Here is a 21,630-nt window from a genome sequence, read left to right on the forward strand (position 1 = left end):
TCACTGTTTATTATATCGTGATTAGGGAAATGAGCTTTCAATCATAAAGTTTTGAATGCCTTATAGAATTCAGACAAGAATTTATAAATTGTAAAACAACAAATAATTAGTTGTCTCTGTCCATTATTGTAATCGAAGTTATCAATGAACACTTTAACCTAGAATGACCAAGCGAGGATTTTGACAATTCACAACTTTTTCAATGAATTCCTTCTTTTTTGTTTTGTTTTATTATTGATCAAACCAAGGAGGTTATATGATCTCCTAAATCAAAAAGAAATCCAAGAATTACGTATCTATTTTTTGTTGTTGTAATCAGCGATCCACAAATTTACGTATACCACGAAACGTCTTTTTTTCTCTATCCACGAAATTGATACCCACGAAAATAAATGAATCCACAGTATACAATGTAGGGATATCCATAACTCTGAAAGCAAACTTAAACTGACACAGTATAAATTAAGATGTCTTCTAACCCAAAATAATTTATTAATATTTTATTTCATTTGGTCAAGCAGTTTTTTATTAATCCTCCTGCTTTCATCTGTGATTCCAAAACATCACATTTTTCATTGAGTCATACAGTCCTCTTAATGAGCTAGTACAGTGAAAAACAAACAAGAGCTGTAAAATATTAACACTTACAAATTGGGTACAAAAATATGAATCAGCACTGTTTTTTCTAAATTAAATTATAAATGTTTAAAACATATATGTATCTGAAACATTGGTCATTACCTTGATGAATTAGTTACTCAACAAGCACAAACTTAGCTATTAGCTTAGTTTTGTTTAATATTTAATCAAAATTTTGGTAATTTTCTAAAATATCTTTTTACCTTTTCTTTCATTTCAGCTTCTAATTCTTCTGGACTTTTCTCTTTAAATATCAGACTAGATCCACCATCATCTTCATCAGGGAATTCTGGGAACTTTCCTGTTGCATCTCTGGATAAAAAAATACAAACATATATGTCTCACATTTCAGAAAAAAATGTCTTTAATTTTGAAACCAATGGTTTATAATGGTTTTAAGTTCTTTATGTGAAGGTCAAGATAATCTGATTCTTTTTAAACTAAAATATTCCCTGTACCTCCATTTTATCAATAAGCACTTTATCACATTCAAGAAAGATACCATTGTTTAATTGTTCATATTTTTTCATTCAAATAAAGTCACTTTACAGGAAACTCCTATAACCATTTTTTAAAAGTACATTACATATACCATCAATCAATATTAGAAAACATGTGAAGAATAGAATTTACAATTTTAACATCTCAGATGTTACTTTTGTGTGTTACATTAATAAAAATTAGCTATACTCCATCTTGGATCCAGTTCTTACTCTTCTGATATTAGCTATTGTGTTGCTTATAACAAGCCAAAATCTGGTGACAAGATAATATTACAAGAAAAGATAGAAAAAATATTAGATGGAAAATATACAATACCTGCATTCAATGAACCATTGTCTGATTTGATCCATCATAGATTCCTTGATGTCTGGTCCTTCTGATTCCTTAATCTTTTCTTTAATCTGTACCAGTGCATTCTGATACTCTATTTCATAATTAGTTTGTTTTACTCTCCTCTCTGATTCTCTCTTTGTAGCTAATGCCTCGTGAGTATTCTTTAGATTTTGAGGCCTTGGAGGTGGAGCCTAAAATATACAAGTTAGAATATATGATTTATTGATTAGTAAGTTTTGTTTTTTGTATGTTCTTTTATAGAAATTAGCATGCACTTTAAAATTTTAACCACCACTATTTAAGTTAATCTTTTTAAATGAGTGGACTTTCTTTGTACGAAAAAGTTGTATTCCACGAAATTAAGTTCAGAGTGATTTTTATAGATTAAAAAGTCAATGTATTATATAGGATCATGTACATATTAAACTATTAGGATGAAAACAGTAATAAATACTAACCATTCCTATAAACATCATTTCTTCCTCTCTGTCACGTTTGGTTTTCCTTCTTTGTGCAAAACCTTTCCAAACCTGTTAAAATAAAATTTACTTTATAAACACATAGAGTTTAAATAAATTTGAATTGGAATACAGTCAATCTCATCATGTTGTCATCTTATATATACAATGTAGAGGTTCTGATTTTAATGTTAAAAAAATATTCATCAATGGAGAATGTCCATGGGATATGAATGACGCCCCTGCTTGCATAAAATGTTATAAAGGGACATAACTCAAGAACAGTAAAAGTCAAGCAACCTAAATATTGAATTTGATCTGTGCTCTGTGGCTATGAGCATTATGTATAAGTCTTGTAACATTTGATTGAGGCAAACATAAGTTAGAAAATAAAAACTATAACACTTAATGCCCCTTTCTGCTGCAGTATCACTGTGAGGGCAAAACAGTGGCTTTTCAATTATTGCTTAAGTCATTGCTTAAATGTTCTTGAATTTACTACAAAATATATAAAGATATTTATTTTTTATTTGATTCAGGAATATATCTAACCTTTTGAATTCTGACAGCAGCAACATCAGGGTCTAGAGTTGGAGCACCAGTACGTCTCTGATTCTTCTCATCAAGTTCCTGTTGTCTAATCTCTTTCATGAACTTGGCACGTAATCTTCCCTGTCTTGCCCTCTCATGAATCTGTACTATGTGGATGGCTTCTTCAAATGACATTTTAATTTCTTCTTTACGCTGAAAGTAATATAAAAGGATAAAACACTTTTTGATAACATGCAACAAGAAGCTTAGGGTAAATGAATGTGAATATTGTTTTTAACTTTAAGTTGTAAAATACAACACTTAACTTTATATCCCCTTTAACCACTTTGCCAAAACATTAATAAATTTAAGATACTTATAAAAACATGTACATTTATATGATAAAAAAAGTATACATGTATGTAATGCAGTTGTATGCAAGCTACATGTTTTGCATATTGAAGTTAAATTACTATAAAAAGTTGAGTTTTAAATAAAATATTGCAATATGGCTTTTATTAAATACTTTTAGAATGAGGTCAACAATCTTTTTTTTTTGCTCTATTTAATAAAAACAGATCAATTCCAAAATATTAATTATTGAACAAAATTCCTGAGTTACTTCCCCTAAAATGAGTAAATGTATTAAATGTATTTTTTTATGATCAAAAATTATAAACATACTATACATTTTAGAAATTCTATCATTTAAAACAAATTCTAATGATAAATTACATTTTAGTGTTAAGATTGTATACTTTCAGTTGTGAAAATCTATACCAATCATTTATAGGTTGAATCTTGGAAAACTGTCTGAAGTGTCACTTTTGACCACTGAATATCTGGGTATTCATGTAATATTTCTAATCAACTAGAATTAAATTTGCATGTTTTACATATTTGTTTTTAGAAACTGACTGATTATCATAAAGTAAGATTTATTTATTAATAATCTAGTTTTATACAATATTTGATAAATAGGAAAGTTTGAAGTGTAATTATATATATATTTAAAAAAGTATTTTTCCTTATTCTTGTAAGGTAACCAAATTTAAAGAACTAACATCATCTTTGTCTTGTGGTCCCATTTTGGCAAGTATCTGACCAAGAGTTTTCTCCCTTTTCTGTAAAGCTTCCATTCTTTCATAGATAAAATACTTTGGAATTGGTATTTCTACATCATTCTGGAAAAAAAACCTCATAATTAATTTCTGTCTGCTAATATGTGTATACCCTTTTTACAAATCAAGTGGACTTTTACAGACAAAATATTTTAAATCTGTAGAACAATCAAACACATATTCATTAAAACTTTCATCTGAAATTAGAGAATTTTGTTTATTTAAATGCTCTATCAACTGTTAAAATCAAAAAGAGAAATAATTTGGAAAATTTCTTAAAATTGATAGGCAAACAATACATATGGAATCTGATGTTCATTAGTTGTCGTTTGTTGGTGTGATTCATAAGTGTTTCTCCTTATTCATATAGATCAGTCTGTTGGTTTTCCAGTTTGAATGATTTTACACTAGTAATTTTTCAGGCTGTTTATCGCTTGCTGTTCAGTGTGAGCCATGGCTCTGTGTTGAAGACCGTACTTTTACCAGTCACCTTTAATGGTTTACTTTAATGAATTGTGACTTGGATGAAGAGTTTTCTCATGGGCAATGATACCACATCTTCTTATATCTATTTGGATCTTTATTTATCTTTTTAACCATTTATGAGATAGTTGTACATACTGGTGTCAACTTTAAATCTGATAAGACATCATCAAAGTAGTGGTATTCTGAGAACTCAAGGTTGACCATTTCATGTTTCAGTTCTAAAATTCTCCCCATAGCTCCATCCAGAACATGACGTAAAACTCTTCTTTTCTGTGGGTGGACAATCTGATCATATGACTGCTCTAATTTACGGAATATTTGTATATATTTTATATACATGGTGGCTAGCAACTGGAATGCTGCCAAACGATCCTAAAATAAAATTGTAATATGCATTGTATAACTAACTTGTAATATTTTTTTTAATAGAGTATGTCATCAAAAGTGGTAAACAAGTCAAAGGTCAACATAGCATACAAGGTCTGATAACAAGAAAATGCATTATGACTGTGACTGTATGTTGTTTAGGACTAAAATATTGCCTTCCTCCAAAATTGTACCAATAAACTGTATACATGGTATATAAAATATAGAAAAATATTCAACTTTTTATTTTCCTATTTGTATGGATTTATTTGGAAAATATAAATACTTTCTAACCAAATGCATGATTTAATTTCATGATTTTCAAAATGATATAATTTACATTCAAGGAACATGAGGAAAGATACAAGTTTAACATACATTGAATTACTTTTTTTCAGCTTTGAAAAATCACACACAAAAAAATTCACCCACCTCAATTAGTTGGTTTATTTATGTATTACAGTTTCTGTTTATGCAATATGAATGTTAGGATGATATGTAGTACAAACCTTTTCTGGTTTTGGTGGCTCTTCTGGGATTTCCTGTTGCAGGAGATCCTGCAAGGCTGATTGTCCCTCTCCCCATTGTTTGTTGTAGGTGCTAAGAAAGAAAAAGAAAAAATACACAGTCTACATAACATTGCTTGTACATATATATATATATATATATATATATATATATATATATATATATAAGTGTAATTACCTGTCAACCAACAGTTCAGATCTCAGTATGTCTAAGCTGACATAGAATCTTATTTCAGTGCTTTAAGGTATAAATTTAATTAGAATTCTATGAACCCTTTACAGGTTACACAGTCAGACCTGTTATATTAAATAGACATGTTTTGACAGTTATTCATCATGTTCATAGTGACATTTATAAAATCTTAATTCCTGGAACAATTTAATATACAGTGAAACCTGTCCAAACCGAACACCCTCAGGACTTTGCGTTTTGTTCGGTTTTCACAGGTGTTCAGATTATAGAGGTAAACGGAAGTCGACACCAAAATAATTTTGGCATTTACTAACCAGGGATAATAGGTGACACAATAGACAACAGTTTATTCTTGTGTTGATTTAGATGTAAATGTAAAAATAAAAGAAGATGAAGATAGACGTTTTGCTACATTTTTGTTTTTGATCGATGGGGTAGCTGACCAGTTTAACGTATCTTTACAAAAAAATCACTTTATACATGAACACAGACATGCTAATTAGTTTGTAATAACAACTCACAAGTTCATTAAACCTCAAATACCTTCGGGGATACTCTGCCATTCCGTGTTTGTTTAATTAAATCATGCAAATAATTAATAATGTTTATTGTTTTTATTGGTATTGATCGATTTTGACAGGTAATTTTTAGATACAAATTTACTAACGAGCCTTCAAAAAGCGTTCGGAATTCGGTGTTGACAGGGTTCGTTTTTTTCAGGTTAAATTAACGTTAATTGATAGGGAAATTTTGTGGGACTTTGAACATTGTTCGGTTTCAACTGAAATTCGGTTTTATCGGGGTTCGGTTTACCCAGGTTTCACTGTACTTAATATATATCAGAATAATCAAGTCTTGTGCCAACATGGCCAATCTTTCAATACAATAAAAAAAATTCATCTGCTAATGGCGCAGTAATGGTACAAATAAAAATGTTTATGATTGATCACATGTAACGTTGTTAATCCTCAGTAAAGTTAAGGTCTGCAGTCCTGGAACAATACATCTAAATACTGCTATTCCCACTTGACCCGGGAATCTGTCCCACTTTAATTTTCAACGTCATACAACAATCCCTTTTCCATTGTAGCTTCAAAATTTTTCTATTATGACAACTTTTGAGACGTCTAGTAATGGTGGACAAATAGGAATCCGGGTCCGTTCGCACCCAATCACATTCGCACCAATTCACATGCGCCCCCTTTCACTTTCGCACCCCACATGTTTGCACCCAGTCTGTTCACGCCCAATTTTACTGAGTTTTGGAAGGTGTATTGATATAAATATATATGTCATTGCTTCTTAATAATTTGAGATTCTGACAAGTTTTTTTTTGTATCATGGTAAGTTTATTGCTACATGTATGAAAAAAAAAAATCATTGTTTTAATTAAAGTGTGATTCTGTGATTCTGGCAACAAGTATTTCAATTTTGTGTTGAATAATTCTTAATGTTTCTAAATAAAGTGAGATTATGACAACGTTCTGTATGTGTTTATAAAATCTTAATCATGTTTTGGATAGTGTATGGCTTGAAATATTTTGTTTATGAATAAAGTGAGATTCTGACATCGTTTTTTTTTTGTGTGGTTGTTGAATACATCTTAAATCAATTGCAATCCAGGGCATTTATTTATTGCGTTAGTTTCATATATTTTATTCGTCCTTATATCATATATTTCATATATTTTATTTGTCCTTATATCATACATTCTTACAATTATTCAAAACAAACATCATAAATATCAACAGTAAAGAACTTAAGTTTAAGGGGGCTAGCGGGTCTAAATCAATTTTTTTATTTAATATAGGATTTCGCTATATTTTGGGGTCACATTCATTTACGCTCACAATGCCTTCGAAAGAAACATACATTTTTGTAAATGTCCTTTTTTTCTGTTGAACTAATAGGAGAAATAGCGGTAATATCGAAATAAAAAAAGAACTAAATTACAGAAATGCCTTAAATTTTACAATTATTTAGTTTATGTACAGCTTATTCGAAAACAACAATAAAAAATATAGGTCACCGATGAGTTAAAAAAGATATTTCATTTTTAATGCCAAAAAATGGCATTTTTGCACCAAAAAGGAGATAATTTGGAGCTTTTTCAATGATAACTACATTTTAAAAGTCGCCTTGGGCCAACAGGAATTGATTTTTTGGAATAATTTTTGAACCATATGATAAAGTAACAACTACTTAAGATATTTAATAAAATTTGTAAAGAAAATTAAATGTTTCATTTTTTTCTGAAAATCTTATAAATACATTTGTACCCGCGACCCTCCTTAGGCTCATCCTATCATGCACCATTCTAAAGAAAAAATACAGCACTTAAATATTCAGAGGTCTCACTAAATTAATTAGCGACAAGAAGAATAAATTTAGCGAAAATGTGAGATGCGAAAGTGTATTGGGTGCAAACGGACCTGATACCGACAAAAAGCGATAAGGTGTATTTGACAAAAGTCACGTGTAAAGAAAAAATCTCTGTGTAGTAATATTGGTAATGGACATGTTTCTATTTTTAACAAATGACTGAACTTAATTATTTGTGGTGATAAGGAAAGTAGAGGAACATAGAAATAAATGTGTAAAAACTATGGAGCTATTGAATGTGTTCAAAGTATTAAATTTTCAAAGAACTTATTGTGTTAAAAAGGGGATATTTTACCACAAGGAGCCGCATCACAAAAGGATGTTCGGGGTTTGCTAATTTACGGAAAAAGTACATGTAATCTCACTTCGTACCCCGAAAAATTTAACCACATATGTGAAAATGTCACAGCTTCGTAACGAGCTATCATACATATCCAAGTTTACAATATGGACTGAGCTACAGGAAAAAACGTTACCATTACCGCCTATGTAAAAACAATTAAAGATATTGAGCCAAGTGACGAATGTCATATGTAAACAAATGATCCTCATAGAAACGAAGATGGCGGAATTACAATAGAAAACATTCTGGAAAATGTGAAGGTCAGGATTATTACAGTGTGATCACTTAAAAGGTAGGTCAGTAGTCATGGTAGTGGTTTTTCTTTTTGTGATTTATGAATGGAATGTGAAAAACTATATCTCGAGTGAACCCATTTGATAGTTTAGATTATTTTTACCGATAACCACTACGAATTTCAGCTGACGGCGACTATAAAAACGTTGACATTAAATATCACCCACGTCAGAAGATGTGTTACTTCCAAAATTAAAAATTATAGGAGTACAAGAAACAAGCAATTTGCATGGCTTTCAAGAGTTCTTTTACTTGAGAGGTCCCAACATTTTATCAACAAACAGACAAATGTTTTTATGATCAACTTGAAAAATTAATTAAGTGCAATCAAAACCCTTGCCAATGGTAAAACATGCGATGCTTTGGTATTTCAAAGCAATTACTGACTTGTAAAATTCAAATATTCATAGAATTAAGAATTAAGTGGATAAACAAACCTGTGAGACATCCTCAAACTAACAGAAAATAATGCAGATTACAAATTTTACGCCATGATGTTTGTGTTTCTATAACAACGTTTAAATCTCGCTTACAAATCCTTGCCGAGATTATGAATTGTCATCGATCTTAGTCAAATTATCGTTTTTAGCAACTGATATTAACGATAGCTTACAAGACATTTAATGACTAAGAAGGTCACTTTCGAGAATATTGCAACTTTTTTTATCTTCATAATTTAAGATATAGTAAAGGTTTGTGTTTAGAGTCATCGTGAAATAAACCTAGAAACACAAAAAGTACATAGGGAAACTGAAAAATCAACAGGTCGGTACACATTAGAAAAAGTCAATAAGCCAATATGAAACAGGAAGGCAAAACCTCTTTTCGACATTCATTCAAAATTTAATCTATTTTTCTCCTTCACGAAATGGTCTTACTTTTGAATGTAGATTCTCCAATCTGAAACTTGGTTTGCCACCATTCACGTAGACCCCTTTCATTAAAAAAAATTTATAACAGCATTCATCATGTTCATATACATATATGAGGGTGGTAAAGGGGGGTAGCTTGCACGAGAAAAACGTGAAATAATTTCTGTAATGAACGTTGCACGAAAAATAAATACTTTTATGTGAACCTTTTATGACTGAATCACTGTCTTCTTGTATATATTAACTCTTTGTTTTACTTGATTTTCCCAATTTAGTATACACATTAATGTTATAATTGGTTTACGGCGTTTAAAAAAGTATTTCTTGAAGATCCCTGCCAAGTGTTTGAATTTTATTTGAAAAATACCGAGCACGCAAAATAAGACTTTGAAAATCACGATGCACGTAAAATTAAATAAGCAGAACACGTTGAACGAGGCACCCGTCTTGCACGACTGAACGTCAAATAAAAAAGTAAAAACACGTTGAACGTGAAATAAAAAACGGCGATCACGTTGCACGAAAATAACCCTTTACCACCCTCATATATTCTTGTTAATAAAATTGCTTGTTTAAGGGCATATGATAAAATACACCTTATCGCTATTTGTCTGTCATTACTGAAAATCACACAGGTTGCCGTAAAATTTTGACGTCATAAAACAAAATATCTGATGCCACAATGGAAAAGTGATTGTTGTATGCTTCAAAAGTTCAAGCGGCCGGGTCAGCCAGGATTAGTGATAAGGTGTATAACAGGGAGGTTAAATGTGAAATGTTATTTTTGCGACATCAGACTGACATATCATAGAAAAGATGCATTTTTTGACTGATTTTCATCATTCAAACTGATTTAATTTGAAAACGAGTTCATGGACACCTCTTTTGTTAAAAGACATTTGGTTTCCTTACAAATGAAGATTATTTTTACCAATTTCAAGAGAGTGTCAATATTGCAAATTTTTTAAATTTGATAAATATACAGCAAAAACTGAGTTTTTTTCTACATTCATGAATATTTGATAAATATGTCATTTTGTATGTGTTATTTGTATAATATAAATGCATTAATATAAAGAACATTTATATAAAACAGAACTTACAGATAATTTAACAAAAAACAGCTTGTGTTTATCTTTTAAAATAAAAAAAGTTATGGATTTCTTTCAACATGTTCAAAAGGAAAAATACGTCCACAAATCTGAATTTTGTGCTAATATCTGAAATTTCAACCTCATTTTACTCAAAAAGTAGCACATGAAGGTATATATATTTTATTACATATTTGATTTAATCAGGTTAAAAATAGCCTATATGCAATTTTTCATCAAAATTTCAAAATGGGATCAAAACTGAATCATATGCCCTTTATAATCAGATTGGTTACACTTTTTGATAATTTTAATATTATAAACTATCATGACTATGTCTGCATACATGACACAATTGCACAGTCTGTTCCAAACTGTATTAAAGTTTGACTGACCGAAAAAGAAATTTGACCTTTTCTTCTATATTTTCAACTAGAAAAAACTAAAAATTTCTATGTGAATAAATGAAATTTTGTCAGACAATAAGTTGGTCAGACAGAGTTACGGATACACTGATCATGCTGATTACAGTAAACATACAGGGGCCTTGGTGACCGAGTGGTCTAAGTTGTTACTACTGTAATCACTAGCCATTCGACACTGAGGTTGTGAGCTTGAACCCTGCTCTTTCGGGTGCCCTGGACTCCAATCTTAATTGAGTAGGATTGTCAGTTTTCCTATTGCAGGTCAATGGTTTTCTCTAGGCACTCTGGCTTCCTCCACTAATGAAAAATGGCTGCCACGAAGTAGCCTAAATGTGGTGCTCAAAAGTGGCGTTAAAACACCAAAAATCAAATCTGTAAACACATGTTAGAAAGGGAAAAAACTTCCGCTAAACAATTATACAACATATATAATTAAAAATAACGACATTTATTGTTTATGTTCATGATGTTTCAGATGTTCAGCTAATAAAATCAGTTATATATATGTATATATGTATATATACAATTGTAAAAAAGAAATAGTTTTATTACAGCCATGGTTGGAATACTGTGGTCAGGTATAGCTGGGTATCTATATGTTGAAATAACAATAGCTGTTATACTTATGTTACCATTTGTATCAGCACAAAGGTAAGAGTGTCAGATGTGTATTCCGTAGCTTTCACATGCAAAAAGTTCAGTTTGCATGCAAAATGCTATTCTCAAGAAAATTCACTTTTGAATGGTATTTGCTTAACTTTTCCATACAGTCATATATAAAACCATTTTGTAATTTTTTCATGATATGAATATCTCAAACTAAGCTTTATTAAAAAGAAAAAGAATTGTGCATAGTTATTTGTCAATCTAGCCATGCTAGCTAAAATGAGCTATAGGCTGTCAAATACCAAAATTAAAAAAAGGCAACTTGTTAAGTTGTTTAAAAAACATTTGTTGATTTTCTAGTTGTTTTCTATGTACAGAAATTTTGAGATCAGAACAATAAACATGTCATGAAAATTTGACATCATTATAATCATCTTTTAGATTTGATAGAGTGCATTTATTTATAATTTATGAGTTGGAAATTAATATTGTACTACAATTTTTTTCATTATAGAATAGCTTTAAAAAGAAAATAATTGAGCTTTTTTAAAATATTGTATTTGAACTCAAAACTGTTTTTCTAGTATTATAGTAATTAATAAATATGCAGCAATTATATGACATGTACATGTATGAACATGAAAAATATTTTCTAGTAATTATAGTAATTAATATAAATGTGCAGCTATTATATAATTTGGCTTATTATCTGAAATTTAAACACAAATCATGTCCTATGCATTTTTTTAGTAGCACTCTTGTGAAAGAATTTGGTACAAATAATTTCTAACAATGAATGAAATGGATTATTATTGTCCTGCATTATGACCTTTAGTTTTCTTCCTGTACAGATTTAACAATGACTGGTATAATATGGACTTCCATTTCGGGGTTTATGTATCTTGAAATATTTGTATCGGTAATTTTATTGATACCATATATTTCTCCATCTAGGTAAGCACTGATCTTTACAGCATTCATTAGTGGCAGCTACTGTACATATTGACTTCTACAAAACCCATGTGGCCTTTTAATCTGGTAAAAATTAATCTGTTGCTGTGTTGAAGAACCATTGGCTGTTTGTTTTTTTACTCTTTGGTTTGGTTGTTGTCCTCTTTGACATATTCCCCATTTCCATTCTTGATTTTATTAAAAATCAATTTAAAATTATTAAAAAATATACTGTAGAAACTCATTGAAAACCACATTAGTTTTAAAGGAGTCAATGATGCTTTAAGCAAAATTAGATAACTAACATTGCATCATGTTCATGAATTATCATTTACACAGACATTAATCTAATTAAAGGTGTATATATCTATATAAAACAACTGTCATCATATATTGGTTCATGTATCCACAATTCTGATTTGAGTAAGAAAGTGCAAATCAAACAATGTCAAATGTATAAAACAGGATACTGATTGTACACCTTTAATCTCATGCATTTGGATTTTCAAGGCCATAATGAAATTAAAGTACTTCAAGATTTTCATCCAAAATCCTCTCAAAATATTTGTATATATTCCTTTTTTTTCTTCTTTTTTTTTTTTTTATCAATTTCCATTTCAACATGGAACCAATTCATTACCATAATTAATGAATTAACATGACTTAAACAGTAAAATTGAAATGCCATCTCTTTTCAATTTAAAAAAAAGATATGGATGAAAACCTGGACATATTATTTTCATTGTGGCCTAAGTGATTTTGATACTGTAAATTCAGAAATTATTGTGATGTTCTTATTATTGTGAAAAATGAGTCTGAGTTATAATCGCAATAATTCAAACTCACATTTTAAAATTCTTTGTATGAATTAAACAGGATTTTCTCAATCACAAAAATTAAACAAATTGCAATAATTTCTGAATTTACAGTTCTTACAAACCTATTAAGCATGGGGAGAAAGTTATTTCCTCTGCATTTTGGAACCTGCATATTAAAAGCATTATATTTTGTATGGTATCATGGGCAATAATATTCCATTGTAGTAATATAAAGTATAGAAAGTTAGTGTAATACAGGTTTATGTAAAATTTGACATTTATGAAGAAATTGTTTCATGCAACTTTTTTGAAAATTGTGTAATAATCACATTAGATAATGTGAACAAATCATGGCCCCAAAACGACTTCTAATGCATTCAATATTTAGAGGTTTTTTAGAATGTCTGTGAAATTTGCACTAATTTTATTTTTTATTTTCTAAAAGAAAAGATGTATTACTTGATAAAAAATACTTTTCAATATTTAGTTTGGGAGTAATCTTTAAATTTAAGGGAGTATCATGTCAAATTATTTAAGCATGACTTGACAGATGGCCTATTGTTATAAAAATTAGAAAATATACAAATATCAGAATGTTTTTGCAATTCCATATCAATAAATATCTTTCTAAACTCTTTTGGCGAGTGGGATATCAATGCATCTAGGTTTTCTTGTTTTAAAATTCCGTTTATTTTTACATAGATACATAGATGACCTGATTTTCTTTACTCAATATTACACATAAATAATATCCAATTATATAGGATATTTAGTACTTTGACCACATGCTGGTGTAGAATATCTAGTACCCTGATCACATGATGGTCTATTTCAGGCAAACCACATCCTAAAATGCTTTGGACTTTCATAGCTTTATTCCTGTATCTGGAGATCTTCCTCTCAGCTATCCTTTTAATCCCTTTTATCCCACCATCCAGGTAGGTTGGGATATATATTCACGATATTTGCCATGTACATATATACAATGTAAACTAAGTTGTCAACAAATTTTCTCAAAATTGTTCAATTTTAATTACTGTGGATACATTATCATGATTATTTATTTCTTAAATTATTAGTTGGATACCAATGTTCTTGGATGTTGTGGGTACAGGGGAACTACAAATTTTAATGTTCAACAAACTACAAAATTTCCATAGACCTGTATGCAGACTTTAAGAAAAACACAAAATTTAACATCAAAGTGTTAGTTTTTCTCAATCCACGAAAATTGATACCCACGAAATAAATGAATCCACAGTAGTATTTTATGTATATGGGGATTTTAGCATTCAATCTATACAATGTGGACAGTAATGAAATAAAAGAATATGTTGAGAAACATATTATTAAGAGCCCTCTTAAAATAAACAGCTTAATGTGAAGTATTTCCTGATGCACAGTTTTTGCCCATTTTGATGACAATGTTAGCTATAGCTAAGTTATGTATACATTCATGTGTACAGATGTATAGTGTTAAAAATCTCTCACTTAACTTATACTGTCACATTGTGTTTAGGCCCGGCCAAGCTATTCATATTATGGGGGGGGGGGGGGATATTTCTTACATAATTATTTGTTTAGAATAAAATGTATTCATTTGAGAAATTTGTTGATAACAATTATTGATACTGGAAATATATATACATGTATATAGTTTCAAAGGAAGTTTTTTCTTTTACATCCAATATCTTGAGTATACACATATATCATATGATATTCCATCTTTCGTCTTTTTCAGGTTATTTGTGTCAGAATTTTATTTTGAAATGCAAAACAACTATTAACCTGATTTAGTTTTCAATTCAACAAATGAAAAATTAGTTTAAATGTTAGTGTTTAGATCTTAAGATGTAACAAAATTTATGTTTAATATTATGAAAAAAGGCTTCTACAAATTCAATAACAGAATTTCACAGAATAGAGGCACATGGTTCTTTTGGCCTCTGTTATCATGGTTATAAATTATTCAATCTATCTGTGATGTAGAGAATAAAGTAAACAATTTTAAAACAGCTTTTGAAATAATATGGTTTGTATTAAGAACAACAGTATAACTTGGTAGATCTTCAGACTGTAGATTGCTTCGCCATTTAACATGAAATTAAGGTTGGCTAGCATGTTTTATACCTTTAGGGAATTTATCATATATCATTTATTAAAAATACATGTATTTATAAAGAAAGAGTTCTTCAAAAGCACAAATAAAATGTTCAGTTCACAGTAAGAAATTTAAATGGCAATACCTGTAATTGAAAAGGATCATTGCTATATAGTTAATAGATGCTTTTTCTGCATATGAATGAATTATTTGCCACTGATGAGTCAATTAATATAAAACATAGGAAGTACAAACTGTTTGAAATTGTGTCTGAAAAAAGACAATTTGTATGAATTTAAGATTAAAAGATAGTTTTAAACTTCATGCTAACAGTTGCTTTGTTTTGTAGATGGCAGAAGATTTTTCGTTCCAACTTAATAAAAAAGATAGAGTCTTATTCCCATATCTACTTCAATGTATTAATAGCAATACTGTCATTAGTATTTCTAGGTAGGTAACCTTTTGTACAAATGATCTGATGTGCATCCATGTTATTAGATGGATTGACCAAATATTTTCTATTTCAGGTGTACTAATTCCTTTGAGAATTGATCTTGTTCACTGAACAACAATCTTTTCCCCCCTAATTGAATGGATTATTGGTATGCCAGTGAATGTTCTGGTTGATTCTATCACCACTCACTGAGATATTTTTTTTAAAGCAAAGTTTTGAAAATTGAAATAAACTTCTCAATAATAACAAAAACACAAACTTTGTCAAGTTAAGAATGTGTAATGCTAAAACATATTGGCATTAAGATAATGAAATAAACAATAAAACACTTATTAAAAACTTATATTATTTTACCAGTGAAACTAATACGGTTGAATTCATTATGATGAAGTTCAAATATGTTTTTTCAGAGTCCATCAGAGAAATGAGAAAATATAATGATGCTTTGGAAGAGGTGGATTTAAAGAATAACAGAGAATCAGAACTAGCAGCACAAGTTAAACTGTTCCGTGCTCAAAGAAACTTCTACATTTCTGGATTTGCTCTTTTCATGTGGTTGTATGTATAATTCATATGTTGAATTTGTATCTTGTCTGTAGAATTTGTTACTTCAAAATAAAATGAGTGGGTACTTTTTATTGTCTGTACACTAGAATGATTGATATGTCACACCAGTGGTAAAAACTCAATGAAAGTTCTTTACCAGTCACAACATTTTGTTTGCTTTTAAAAAAAATATTAAATTTTACTGGACATTCAATATTGTAAATATGAAATATATGGATCCACACTCATCACCTTCTGTCACAGATTTCAATTACATGGCATCTGATTGTAAACACGACAATGAGTACTGAAAATCCTTAATACTTAAAAAGACAAACACAAATACAATATGCTTAGGTGTACTGCTGAATAAGTGAAAAAGAGAAAAATTGGTTCCTTATCATCAGGAATTTACAATACCAAAAATGTTAAAACTTCTGAAATAGTAAATTAATAGTTCTTCTGTGGTTGTCCTTTATCAGGATACTTAAATATTTTTTTGTACATTTTGCAGATATTCCTTACTTTCTGAACACTGAAAGTGAAGTTCATATATAGTTATCCATGAATACTGTACACAAAAATAAGAACTTTATCCATAATTTTGGAAATGAAAGTAAAAGAATTCATCCAATATATTAACATTGATTAATACATTTGTAAATTATATTTTTCAGTATATTAAAACGTCTAATAACACAGACAGCAAAACAAGCTCTTTTAGAAGCAGAATGTGAAGCCAGTCAGAAACAAGCTAAACAGGCCAGTGCTGCAGCACAGAGATTACTAGACCAGGCTGATAATACTTCTAATAAGGTAAGTCAGAATCGATTTTTCCAATAAAGCACCATAAGTCAGAAGTAGATCATTGTGAAGCACAAGCTCTGATAAAAGTAAATCAAAATTCTGATGCAATTCGTTTGTGACGATAATTTTCATTGTACATTGACAAACATTTTGAAGGGGTAATTCCACTTTCTACCAGTCAGTAACTAAAAAAGCCACCATTTTGAATTCTGATTTTTTTTGTATGTAATTTCTCACAAAATAAATATGAAAGTCACATTTTGAGCCTCAAAATATTTTTTTGTCAACGTTGAAACCATTCTGAAGTGAACGAAAGGTAAACATACGCCTAGTGTTTATGTTTGACATCGTGATAATACATACATGTATGATGTCACATTGTTTAGTTGATAAAGACAATGCAACAGTTTCACAGACTTTTTTTTTTTTTATTATTTTGACCTCGAGATTGGTTGCTTCAGTTTCTATTATGATTGTATTGTTTAGTTCACACAGTAATCTAAATTATGCTATCTGTGATTATAGTTGTTATTTATATCTTCAATAGAAAAAAGAGGATGGTGATGTTACAGAAGAAAAGAGTGTAGCTCAACAACTAGATAAAACTAAGGAGGACCTCGTGAAGACTAAAATGGGTAAGTCTACCTATAAACTTAAAAAATAAAAGACAGATCATCATCAGATCTTCAGATGACATCAATGATTAAATTAATTTAAATAAACAAATAAAAAAAATGGTGGGTCTTGTGAAAACTGTAAAGTTGTGAATAAAATTCTATTCTTGACGCAGTTGAATTTGAATACTTTCTAATTGTTAGGTGGCAGATCTCCAAAGTAACAATAGGATTTAGACTTTAAACTTAAAAAGGATGCATATATTTACAAATTTATCATTTCGGCATTAAAATCTAGTGTCATTTGCTTGTTTTAATTTTCAGATTTAAAGAAAGCAGTAAGTGATTTAGAAGCTGTACGCAAACAAGCAGAAGGCACAAATAGAGAATATGACAGATTGATGAAGGAACACACAAAATTACAGGTACGTTAACATTGTTTTCTGCTCTTTGGTGGGTTGTTGTCTCTTGTACACATGTAAATATGTAGCACTTACAAACAGAAAATTACAGGGTAAACTTTATTTTAAGTTGATAAACTTGATCATATAACTGTTTTCTCACTTATAAGTTTTTATTGCCCCTATTTTACCGTATTGCCCCTATTCTACCATGCTAGAAACAATGTAAATGGTTATATTAATGGACCATTGATGGTTGACATTTGATCAGCAGCAGTAGGGACCCAGTGGTAGTAAAATATATTTATATTTACAAACTTGCTTCCCCACTACACATGTTACAAGAAAAACCTTTATCAGGAATGCTTGGGACAAACAATTTCTAAAACAAAATTTAATCAATGCATTATCATGAAGATCATATAAATATAAATAGTTGAAGAATTGATACTTTAAAGTGAAACATTGCAAGAAGTCATAATTTAGTATCATTAAATATAAAGATGTTTCAGCATTTAAACAACAAACTGGATATAATATATATTCTTTGTCTATCATTTTACAGCAAACAGCAGGGGAAACCAGCAGTAAAAAAGAATAAGGGATTCTGAAAGAAATGCTCAGATGGGAAAAGGATACTTATATTGTAATGCTCTTTGCATAGTAAAAAAATGTAATTTATTCTGTTACTTTTTGTATAATGGTCAATATTTGGAATGCAATTTATAATTTTTTGTAGCTTTTATCCGTAACAAAAATTTTGTTTTGTTATCATGGGATCAACTTCAAAATTCTAAGTAAAGTAAGCTCAATGTGCCAATTCTTAGTTTTCTGAGATATTATACTATATCAATGACAATGTTGTTATCCTTCCATGAATGTTTATTTTCCATGTCAACAGGATTTGACTTTTATCCAATTTCTGTCATAACAGTTTAGTCCATTCATACTTATTCAAATTTGCTTATCAATGCAAACAAGAACAATTTTTGGTCAAATTCTGGAAAATTAGAAAATTCTCTTGAAATAAATTTTTAAATTTTAGCAGTTGAATTTTTGTTAAGGTGATATATGGCCTCAAAAGAATGCCAAGATAAGAATTACATAAAGATACAATAGAAAAGATTAAGTCATCTAAGAAGTTAATTGATACTTTGTTTCTTTTATAAAGGTGAATAGATGATATGAATGAAATAAAATAATTTTCAATTAAAGAGATATGAAATGCTTGCATCTAATTAATTATTGGGGAAAAAGGGTCCAATGACTGCCAAGACTATCATATTAAAAGTTATTTAAAACATTCAGGGAAAAAGCCTGTAATTATTGAAGTATTCATGTTCAATGCCTTCTTAGCTTGGTCCTTTGTTTGTGCCTTGTAAATAGTTATAGAATAACTAATCGAAGAATTCAAATTGAGAAAAATATTCAACGAGTGACCGAACAACACATTAATTCACGAATGTGCCTAGCGCATGAGTTAATTATCAGTGTTGTTCGGTCACTCGTTGAATATTTTTCGATAATTGAATTCTTTAATTAGTTATTCTTTTTAATTACATTGGCAAATGGTTTTTTTTTAAAAGAAATTAATGTAAAACATGTAAGGAACTATATCTTTTTTCTACGCATTCACAATTTGTTTTGATCCGCCGTAATCCACGTCTTAACAACACCTATTGTTGCATGATGTCAGAGAGTGAAATAACCACGCTTATTTCACATGTGAAATTATGGGTTTTTATTTAACTTGGAAATCAATGTAATTCATTGCAACCAATGATTTTATTTATTCAATGAATTGAACATGTAGGATTTTACATTGTAGTTATCAATAGCATTCCATAAATCCCTTCAATATTGGTTCTTTTGCTTCAAAATCTAAAGGAATAAGGATGATATCATTGTGCATTTAAAAAAAAGAATCATGTCATGCTGTTTCATAGACAAATCCAGAGGGACCCAGCTTTTGTGGTGAAAATTTGGTTATTTATATAGGAAATCACGAAGTCATGACTGGAGTGGGCGCCCTCTTAGGGCAGTCAGTGAGTCCCTCTTAGAAAAATTTATGGATCAGTTACTGTATTTGCTAAATTTATATGTTAAAACAATTGCCAACTTTGTTGCTGTGTTGTAAAAGCATTTGAAATGTTTATCTAAAATAAAAATCTGATGTTTTATGAATCAATGTTGCTATTGAATATGTTATAATTTATTTTCATTACATTAAAGGGTACATGTATTTGCTTGGTTATTTAAATATGAATGACACTAATATTGGTCGTAAACTATTCATGGTTTTTATTAATAAACCTTTATTATATCTACAAGATTTAATAGACAAAAACTTAAATTTATTGATTTCTTTATATTTATGTTGCAACATGAGTTCAAGTAGAAAAATTATACTCCAAAATAATAGAATATTAATTTATTAACAAACTAAAAGGGTATAAAAATTGGACACAATTATAAACTTCAAAAGAATTGCCAACCAAATCATCCCATTAGTAGTATTTTAGTGGAATAGTGTTTACATTCAAGAATTATGATTGATAGGAAAGTTTCTAAAATTAATTGAGAGCTGAATGTTTGTATTGTTATTGCAGATATTTTTAGATTTTAATATATTTAAATATGTAATATTGTAGGTGTATAACAATTTGTGTGCATTAAACCATTTCTTCACAACATTTTGAGTTCTGTTTTATATAATTACATACATTTTTGCAATGATCAACATAACAAGCCTTATGACATGTTAACAGTGGAGAAATTTAGAGAGATATCATAATTATGAAGACCCTTAAAACAAGTGAATAATGGTTTTAAGCCATCTTAATAGCAAATATTTAGAAAGCTGAAAATACAATATGTTGACAAAATATCACATGCATGAGGGACAGTTAAAGCTGAAAGAGTCAGTCTGATAATATTATATTGAATAAAATTAAAAATTGAAACAGGGAAGATCTTTTCATGAACATTTGCACTTTTTCATGTGATTTGTGTTTTAGATCATGATACCCCCTCCTCCCCATAACCCATGTAGAACTGTACTGTATAATATAAGATGACTAAAGTGTTGACATTATCACTTATTCCAAGCATGCTGATATAGAACAGAACAGAACATATTTTATTTCCAATTAAGGGCCCACAAGGGGCATACAGAGCATACATGAATAAGGCAAAAGAATATTGATTTGCATAGATACATAGATACAAACAATTTTTTACATACAGTTACAATACAATTACTAACTCATATTCACTTTAATAAATTTACCAACAGCATTAAGGACCTGATTGTCTTCACAGTTTAATAAATAAATAAATTTATGCTGATTATCAAGTATAGAAAAATTCGGAATTCTTTGGCAAACAAAGTCAAAGAGAGCATCTCTATCCGATTTAAAATTTTCACAGTTAGTTAAAAAATGGATTTCATCTTCAACACAGCCAGAGGAGCATTTTTTGCAAATTCTTTTATTTCGTGGAATATTTGAAAAACGACCAACTTCAATTTGAAGCTTATGAGCAGAAATACGTAATTTGCATATAGATCTTCTAAAATCAAAGTTCTTAATTAAAGAAAGATAATTTTCATAACCAAAATTTTGCTTAAATTTCACATAATTAAACAGTTTTCCATCAGAAGCTTTATTTTGGCTGGCATACCAATTGCTAATATATTTAGTGTGAATTAATTTACTAGATATGTTCAAAAATTTATATTGTCCGAAATGTTTTACTTCTTGTGTGAT

At 29.4% G+C, this 21,630-nt stretch overlaps 2 protein-coding genes across 6 annotated transcripts in view; one reads left to right on the top strand and one right to left on the bottom strand.

Annotated features, from left to right (window-relative positions):
* LOC139490939 (dynein regulatory complex protein 11-like) overlaps positions 1–8,751 on the bottom strand; it is a 27,341-nt gene extending 18,590 nt beyond the window's left edge. The window contains exons 1-8 of the mRNA XM_071278089.1: positions 8,615–8,751; positions 4,948–5,038; positions 4,208–4,444; positions 3,530–3,649; positions 2,487–2,678; positions 1,935–2,006; positions 1,459–1,667; positions 843–951 (exon numbers count right to left, since the gene is read on the bottom strand). Coding sequence (XP_071134190.1) covers positions 843–951; positions 1,459–1,667; positions 1,935–2,006; positions 2,487–2,678; positions 3,530–3,649; positions 4,208–4,444; positions 4,948–5,038; positions 8,615–8,625 — 1,041 coding nt within the window. The 5' untranslated portion in view covers positions 8,626–8,751. The remainder of the gene's footprint in view (positions 1–842; positions 952–1,458; positions 1,668–1,934; positions 2,007–2,486; positions 2,679–3,529; positions 3,650–4,207; positions 4,445–4,947; positions 5,039–8,614) is intronic.
* Positions 8,716–20,556, top strand: LOC139490947 (B-cell receptor-associated protein 31-like). Of its 5 annotated transcripts, none has more exons than XM_071278101.1 (8): positions 8,716–8,942; positions 12,023–12,125; positions 15,391–15,491; positions 15,906–16,053; positions 16,719–16,857; positions 17,396–17,483; positions 17,787–17,887; positions 18,429–20,556. In XM_071278101.1, the coding sequence occupies exons 2-8, from the start codon at positions 12,031–12,033 to the stop codon at positions 18,462–18,464; spliced, it is 708 nt and encodes a 235-aa protein (XP_071134202.1). In that variant the 5' UTR covers positions 8,716–8,942; positions 12,023–12,030; the 3' UTR covers positions 18,465–20,556. The 5 variants fall into 5 exon arrangements, with proteins under 5 accessions (XP_071134202.1, XP_071134211.1, XP_071134237.1 ...); XM_071278110.1 differs by having other exon boundaries at positions 8,719–8,869; XM_071278136.1 differs by lacking the exon at positions 12,023–12,125 and adding an exon at positions 13,776–13,878 and having other exon boundaries at positions 8,735–8,869.
* Positions 20,557–21,630: the final 1,074 nt, after the last annotated feature.

Source organism: Mytilus edulis, chromosome 1 (genome assembly GCF_963676685.1).
Source record: "Mytilus edulis chromosome 1, xbMytEdul2.2, whole genome shotgun sequence".
Taxonomy (NCBI): domain Eukaryota; kingdom Metazoa; phylum Mollusca; class Bivalvia; order Mytilida; family Mytilidae; genus Mytilus; species Mytilus edulis.